At 52.6% G+C, this 8,356-nt stretch overlaps 1 protein-coding gene across 2 annotated transcripts in view; it reads left to right on the forward strand.

Annotated features, from left to right (window-relative positions):
* CACNB1 (calcium channel, voltage-dependent, beta 1 subunit) overlaps nucleotides 1-6,402 on the forward strand; it is an 18,758-nt gene extending 12,356 nt beyond the window's left edge. The window contains exons 12-14 of one of the 2 annotated variants that reach the window (XM_008573597.1): nucleotides 1,928-2,023; nucleotides 2,477-2,662; nucleotides 4,512-6,402. In XM_008573597.1, the coding sequence (XP_008571819.1) occupies nucleotides 1,928-2,023; nucleotides 2,477-2,662; nucleotides 4,512-4,967 (738 nt within the window). In that variant the 3' untranslated portion in view covers nucleotides 4,968-6,402. Of the gene's footprint in view, nucleotides 1-1,927; nucleotides 2,024-2,476; nucleotides 2,879-4,511 lie in introns of those variants that run through there. The other variant, XM_008573598.1, reaches the window with a different exon arrangement.
* Nucleotides 6,403-8,356: the final 1,954 nt, after the last annotated feature.

Consider the following 8,356-nt stretch of genomic DNA (forward strand, 5'->3'; position numbering starts at 1 on the left):
GGGATCCGAACCCGGGGCCTTGGTGCTATCAGCACCGCACTCTCCCGAGTGAGCCACGGGCCAGCCCATTTTAATCCTATTTTTCTACAAACTTTCTGAAGTAGCCTTGTGCTTCTTGGGGGTGAGTGAAAGGATTAATTGAGACAATGGATGCAAAAACAATTTGTGAAAGTAATAAAGTAATAAATGCTTCCCTTTCCCCACTGAGGTTAAAGGTGGGGACTCTGGAGCCAGACTGCCTTGGTTGATGTCCCTGGGCTGTCGTTTACCTGCTTTGTGTTCTGTTAGCAAATCACCTCACACCTCTATGCCTTAGTTTCCTCATCTGCAACATAGGCATGCTCACGTGGTTGTTGTGAAGATTAAATAAATGAATTAACCAGGCAAATTGCCTGGTACCTACTAAACACTATATTTGTTCTATTTTTTTAAAAGATTTTTATTTTCAGGGCTGGCCCGTGGCTCGCTTGGCAGAGCGTGGTGCTGACAACACCAAGTCAAGGGTTAAGATCCCCTTACCAGTCATCATGCAAATTGCCTGGTACCTACTAAACACTATATTTGTTCTATTTTTTTAAAAGATTTTTATTTTCAGGGCTGGCCCGTGGCTCGCTTGGGTGAGCGTGGTGCTGACAACACCAAGTCAAGGGTTAAGATCCCCTTACCAGTCATCTTTTTTAAAAAAAAAAAAGATTTTTATTTTCAAATAATTTCTGGTTCACAGAAGTGTTGTAAGAATAATACAAAGAACTCCTGTTCCTTGAATATCCTTAATTCAGATTTACTGATTTTTTAACAGCTTTATTGAGGTAGAATTCACATACGATTTAATTCAGGCATTTAAAGTATACAGTCTCATTTTTTCACATTTACTAATTTTGAACATTTGCCACACTTTACTTTTATCTTTATGTATGTGTATATTTTCTTGAACCGTTTGAGAGTAAGTTTTGGATATCGTATACTTTTATCTCTGTATGTATTTCTTTTTTTTTTTCTTTTCTGTATGTATTTCTTTAGAACAAGGACATTATCTTACATAATCATAGTACAACTGTAAAATTCAAGAAATGCTATTTAAAATACAGTTCAGGGGGGCTGGCTGGTTAGCTCAGTTGGTTAGAGTAAGGCCTTGTAACACCAAGCAAGGTCAAGGATTCAGATCCCCAGACCAGCCAGCCACTTAAAAAATAAAATATAATACAGTTCGTATTTGGTTTTCACTGATTGTCCCAATAATGCCCTTTATGGTAATGTTTCCCCCAATCCAGGAACCAACCCAGGATCATGTGTTGCATTTGGTTGTTATATCTCTTTAGACTTCTTTAATCTGGAATCATTCTTCAGCCTTTTTGGATTTTCACAACATTGACATTTTGGAACAGTACAGGTCAGCTATTCTGTAGACTATCCATCAGTTTTGGTTTGTCTGATGTTTTCTCATGACTAGATTTAGGTTTTGCATTCTATTGTCATTATCATTATTATTCTGGAGATTAGAACAATAACAGTAAATGGGGCTATTGTCAGGACTAAATCAATCATGTAACAGTGTGTTTACACAGTGAGTGTCCAATAAAGGATGATTGTTGTTGCTGGTGGTATTATTAACCTGCAGGGGGATGGGCCTGGGAAATGAAGTCTATGAACAAGGTTAGAGGGGTTGGGAAGGAGAACCACTACCCTTCACATAGCCCTCTAGGAGAGGCTAGCGTGAGACCCAGCACAGAGAGACTGAGCATTTTGTAGGGTGGACATAGGGCTGGTGAGGTCATTTCTGCAGGGGTGCCTAGTGCTGAGAGTCATCAAACATTCCCTGGCCCTGACACTGGCTCTTCATGATGACTCCAACCTGGACCTGCCTTTCTGACTTGATGCATTGCCTGGGTCCTTCTAGTTCCTCTTCCTCTTCTCCCCTGTGAACCAGGTACTTCAGAGACTCATCAAGTCCCGAGGGAAGTCTCAGTCCAAACACCTCAATGTCCAAATAGCAGCCTCGGAGAAGCTGGCACAGTGTCCCCCGGTGAGTGCTCAGACCCCGGGCAAGGGAACGGAGGGAGGATGTGTGGGTTCTCTTGGTCTCCTCTGGCCTGCAGGGGAGACAGAGTGACCAGAAACACTTGGGCCAGGTCTACAGGTGCAGACTGGTCTTTGGGGAAAGAGTGCTGGACAGGCAGTCAGTGACTGGGTTCAAGCCCCAGAAGCACCCCTTCTGGGTGGGGAGTCAAGCCCCTTCTCCCAGCCTTGGTTGCCTTATCTCTAGAATGAGGTAGTTGGACTCTGAGTGCCAAGACCTCTCGGAGTTCTGCCAGTCCATAGATCTGAGAGCCCTCCTTCCCTTCCTCCACATCCAGAGGCCTCTTTTTAACCGTGTCCTTCAACCCCTTGACTCCACCCACTGCACCCAGGCCACACCCTCAATCCCTTGGTCACGCCCCCGCTCATCCCAGCCCCTCCCCTAACCCCACCTCCACAGGAAATGTTTGACATTATCCTGGATGAGAATCAATTGGAGGATGCTTGCGAGCACCTGGCCGAGTACTTGGAAGCCTATTGGAAGGCCACACACCCGCCCAGCAGCACGCCGCCCAATCCGCTGCTGAACCGCACCATGGCGACCGCCGCCCTGGCTGCCAGCCCTGCCCCTGTCTCCAATCTGCAGGTACAGGTGCTCACCTCGCTCAGGAGAAACCTCGGCTTCTGGGGCGGGCTGGAGGCCTCGCAGCGGGGCGGCGGCGCTGTGCCCCAGCAGCAGGAGCACGCCATGTAGCAGGGGCCCCGTCCATCTTCCCTCCCCACCAGGGCTTGGAACTGGAGTGCAGGAAACGTGGGGAAGGAAGGAAGGAAGTTTATTTTGTAAAAAATGTGGTGAGCGGCAGCTTCCGGTGTCTGTGGTTTTTGATGGGACTGAGGCTGGCTGGTGCCACTTCCCTGGGTCTGGTTCCATAGGACTACATCTGCTGCCTATGGGATATAAAGCCTGATTGGGGCTACGAAGAAGATAGGAGGAAGACTGATATACTCATTCGCTGGACTCCACACCCATTTTAGACCCAACAGAGCAGGGACCCTCCGACCCAGGAAGACCCACAGAGTAGAGCAGTGGCCATTAAACCCAGAGAGACTGCCTCTGCCCCAGAGCCCTAACCCCAGGAGGCCCCTCAGGAGGCACCCAGAATGTAGCATCTTCTAGGATTTAAACAGATTCCAGGAAAGGCCCTTTGAGTAGAGCAGTGGCCATTAAACCCAGAGAGACTGCCTCTGCCCCAGAGCCCTAACCCCAGGAGGCCTCTCAGGAGGCACCCAGAATGTAGCATCTTCTAGGATTTAAACAGATTCCAGGAAAGGCCCTTCTGTGGGTGCCCCATCCTGCCTCACCCTCGTCCCATGGGAGCCACAGCCCATCTTTGAGAGCACACCATTAAGGATATGGTCTAGATTAGAGCCAGAAGAAACCCATGAAATCATTCTACACTGTTGCTTTGCAAGTTGATTTTCAGCAGCAGCAGAGCCCATTTGTTCACTGAATCTTACGTGGAAGCTGAGTATATAGATGAGGCCTCCTTGCTCTTCTCAGAGGAAGTTAGGCACTTGGCCTGCCCTTCATCTCCAGGGGGACCCCTGAAGCACTTCTGTGCCCTCCTGCTCCCACCCCAGACCTCCAGGGAACAGTTTGGAAACTGCAGCTCCTGTCTGATCGTCATCACGCTACAACCGAAAAACTGGGCCACAGAGAGGGGAATCATTTGCTCAGGGTCACACAGTTTGTAAGCGGCAGGGGTAGGACTAGAACCCAGGCCTCTGTTTGCACCCCACCTCACAGCCTCTGCTGGCAGTGGCCGTCAGCTCACCTTCACATGGCATTTGGTGATGAGGACACTGGGCTACATCATTGGGTCCAGTGGGGGATGGAGGCCCATCAGTCTTCCCCACCCTGCTGCTTTGAGTTCTTGTTGTGGGTAGGAGAGGAATCCCATCAACCTTGGAGGCTCTGTCATCTGACCAGGGAATGGGGGGAGAGGCTTGGGGTTCTGGAAGCTTGTGGTTGGGGTCTGGAGTTGGGGGCTGAAGAAGCCGGGGTCAGTGAGTTTTAGCTGAAATCCTCTCAACATATTTGGAAAACTGGAGACAATGACTAACCCACTTAGCCACTAATGAGTGGCAATACTAATGAGCTGTTAATGATGGTTAACCCCCAAGACAGCATGCATGGAGGAAGTGGTGACTAATTATTCATGGACTGTCTACCATGGTTACCATGAGAGTTCATGCGTCCTCATGTCTTATGAAGGTTGGGCACCCTCTTTCCCGATGGTGAGGCAAATGCCTTGAGGTCTGTGTTCAGACCGGGCTCTAGAGCCATTTCCCCGGGGTGCCCATCCCTAGAGCCAGCGCCCTCCTTCTTCAGCCAGGCTGGGTGTCTTGGTGCCCTCACTAACCTGTCTTGCTTTGTTGTGTTTTTCTCACCTCGGCCCGATGTGCATGGTGTGTGCCGTCTGTCTGCTAACCAGGGACCCTACCTTGCTTCCGGGGACCAGCCGGCCACGGGGGAGCGCGCCAGCGTGCACGAGTACCCTGGGGAGCTGGGCCAGCCCCCGGGCATGTACCCCAGCAGCCGCCCACCAGGCCGGGCAGGCACCCTGCGGGCACTGTCCCGACAAGACACATTTGATGCCGACACCCCCGGCAGCCGAAACTCTGCCTACACGGAGCTGGGAGACTCATGTGTGGACATGGAGACCGACCCCTCAGAGGGGCCAGGGCTTGCAGACCCTGCAGGGGGCGGCACCCCACCAGCCCGGCAAGGCTCCTGGGAGGATGAGGAAGAAGACTATGAAGAGGAGCTGACCGACAACCGGAACCGGGGCCGGAATAAGGCCCGCTACTGCGCGGAGGGTGGGGGTCCAGTTCTGGGGCGCAACAAGAACGAGCTGGAGGGCTGGGGGCGAGGCGTCTACATCCGCTGAGAATTGGAGGCCACAGCGTGGGAGGAAGGGCGCAGAGCCCAGGGAAGGGGAGGGACCGAGGGGCTCACCACCTGGGATGTATCTTGCCTCCAGGGGGCGGTGTCGCCCTCTTTTCAGATGCCTTTGCTCAATATGTTCGGGATTTCTTTGGTGGTATCCCAGCTCCGGGGAGGCCCTTAAGCCCCAGCTCTAGGTTTTTACCTACCTGCTGTGGATGGATAGGGGATACCCACCTTTCTGAACTGTCCCCTTTTCCCCATTTTAGGGGGCTCCCCCCTCCCTCCCACCCCCGCGAAAAGGTGCACTTCCTTCACTCTTTCTACTTGGGGCTCTAAGTGAAGGTCCTAAATGGGGTGGCCTGTTTTTTCCCAACCTGGAGTATCTGGGAAGAGTTTAAGCGCTTTTCCTGGAGTGGGATGCCACAGACTCTTTCCGATAGGGGCTCTCTTCCCCAGACCCCAGATCCAGGGCCTTCACCATGTCCACCCCCTCCCCACAGATTCCTGGCAGCATTGTCTGATAGGTGAAAGCTACAGCATGGAAGCCCTGTGGGGAGCTTGTGTTGGGTCTGGGTGGAAACTGGCAGGCCTTAGACGTAGCACCCTCTGCTCTCTATGGCCATGGCAATGCTCAGGGCCTAGAACCCTGAGGAGTGGGCAACCCAAGACGCTGCTACCCACCTCACCACCTCCATGCCTCAGCCTTTGCCTGCTGCAAGAGTGAGCTTTGCCTACAACATCCCTTGCCTGCTGCCATCAGAAGAAGGGGCCCCTTTGCATCTGAGCCCCTCATCCCCATTTCAGCTGGGTGTGGAGCCCATGGAACACTCTAGCCCGCCTCATTTTAAACCAAAAAACAACTCCTTCACCCTTATCCTGAGGCCCCAGGGGAGCGGTTCTGTGAATTGGTGCCCAAGAGGGGACTACCACCCCAGGTGTTGCCTTGGGACCTCGGATCTCCCCTGAGGGGCTTGGCTGCTGCTGCTGCTGTTACTGCTCTGTTTGCCTCTTGTAATCCTGTCTTTTACCCATGTCCACTTCCCCCAGGAGAGGCCTTGGTATGCCCACTCCCCTTGGGTATCCATCTGTCTGCCTCAGCATCCCCATAGCCCAGCAGCCCTGCCCCTCCCCAGCATCCCAGCTGGGCCAGAGAGAGCCGAATGTGCCAACGAGGACTGGGCCCTGCCTGGCTGCCCACCTCAGGGATGGGCACCTAATGCCTGTCTCGCCACCTCCTGTGCCAATGTTGTCCCACCCCCTCCTGGGGGTGGGGTGCAGCTTCCACTTACTGGTTAGAAGATACCACTGCCCACCTTTTTCCCTTCCCTGTCTGGTGTCCTGTGCCCCATGTGTCTGTCTATTTGTCTGTACTCCCCTAGGAAAAGTATTTTGCCACATATAAAACCGCCGTCCTGTCCTTTGCGGACACCTCTTGAGCCTGCTTCTTTGTTCCTGCCACACGGTTGTCAGCCTAGGCACGTGGGGTGGGTGGGTGCAGGAATAAGCCGTGCCCTGAGTTGAAGCAAAAGGCGGGTCGGCTCCTTGCTTTGCGGCCCTCTGATGCATTACATTCAAGCCTGACGGGAGCTGCTTGCCCTGTCTCAGCTCCCCATTCAGCCCCAAGCCCCACGCCTTACCTGTGTCCTCACAAGTAGAGTCAGAGGTAGTGGGAAGCTGGCATGTTGCTCAGAGTGTGAAGTCCAGACCCGCTTGCTCAATGTCTTAAAGGCACATGCTTGTTTTTTGGCTCCTATAGCCTCAACGCACCCCTACACCTCAGGAGAGGGAGGAGCTGCACTTCGGGCTCCACTAATGCCCCCTCAGCCCCTGCTAATCAGCTTTGGGGGTGGGGAGGTGGTCTATTTGTGCATGGGGTTGGGGGAGAAAATCAGGGACTCTGCCAATCCCAGCCCAAGAAGCGAGAGGAAGAGCCAGCAAGCGGGTGGCTGTGCGTGTTCCTGCCACCCCCAGTTGGCAGGATGGGGACTTCTGACAGTTGTTACTTCAGCCACCTGTATCCTGCCTCACAGAACACCCACAAACCATTTCTCCACCCTCCTGGTTCTTGTTTCTAAGATGGTGGTCCCGGAGGACTGAAGTTCCTGGGTCATCCACCTTAATGCTCTTGCCCAAGTGTGTGTGAGAGTGTGTGTGAGTGTGTGTGTGTGTACAGAGGACAACAGACACTTGCCCCCCACCCCCACCCTGCCAGATGGGGAGTTAGCAGGTCAAAGGAACGAGGAACTGGGCATGCCCAGAGGTCAAGCGCTGTATTCTTCCGGCCCAGCACAGTACTTTTCCCACTGCCTTCACATGGAATCAGTCATTCATTCCCCTGTTTATGCATTGAACAGACATTTACCAGGCACAAGTCTAAGTGGGAGCCACAGCCGATTTCAGTACAGCACAGTGAGCTCTCTGATGTGGGAAGCAATGGGTGCTGTGGGCACCTGGAAGAGAGATCGGTCCCTTAACCTGGGGAGGTTGAGAGGGGATTCCCAGAGGAGGTGAGGCTTGCGTGGAGTCTAGAAGCGCGGTTAGGAGATAACCTGGGAAGATAAGTAGGGGGAGTGTTAAAGGCAGAGGAAGCAGGGGACATGCATGACATGTTCTTGGCATGTAACTAGCAAAGTGTGCTCTCAAGGTGGTGGCTAGACAGGGGCTGGCAGGAGCAGGGCACAGTGGCCTTTGAGTCATGTTAAGGAGTTTGGGCTTTGTCCTGAAGCTGGTGTGCAGAAATTTGGAGGATTGTAAGCAGCGATGGCAAGATTGCCTTGCTTGCCTTTAGAGCATAGATTTTTGGGTCTAGCCTGGAAACAGCTGCAATACTCCAGTTGAGAAAGGAGAATTTGCCTCAGGCCATAGCAGTGGAATGGGAAGGAAGGCCTTGATGGCCAGAGACATCTAGCAGTTAGAATTGACAGCTCTTGGAGAGCAAGTGGAGGTGGCCAGTGAGAGAGAGGGAGGCATCCGAGGTGACTACGGATGGTGGTGTTCCCAGACATAGAAGACACAAGTGAAAAAACCAGGTTAGAGGCAGAAATGATAAGTCTGGCTTTGGGCAAGATGGGTTTAAGTGCCTGTGGGACACTGAAGAGGAGAAAAGCAGAAGACAGCTGGGTGCATGGTTTAGAGCTCCACAGAGAAGTCTCTGGTGAAGTCTGATCTTTTGCATCAAGGGCAGGGATTATTAACTCTAGTTTACAGACAAAGCTCAGAGAGGCTGGGCTACCTGTCCACAGTTACACAGCCACGGAGCAAGGACTTGAACTCAGATATACAGATTTCAAGTTCTGCAGTGCCTGTGACCCCAAAGTCCAATGCTAATTCCTCTGCCCTAGGATGCCCCAGCCTCTGCGGGGGGGGGGGGGGGGGGGGGGGGGGGGGGGG

This window comes from Galeopterus variegatus, unplaced genomic scaffold (assembly GCF_000696425.1).
Source record: "Galeopterus variegatus unplaced genomic scaffold, G_variegatus-3.0.2 Scaffold938, whole genome shotgun sequence".
Lineage (NCBI taxonomy): Eukaryota > Metazoa > Chordata > Mammalia > Dermoptera > Cynocephalidae > Galeopterus > Galeopterus variegatus.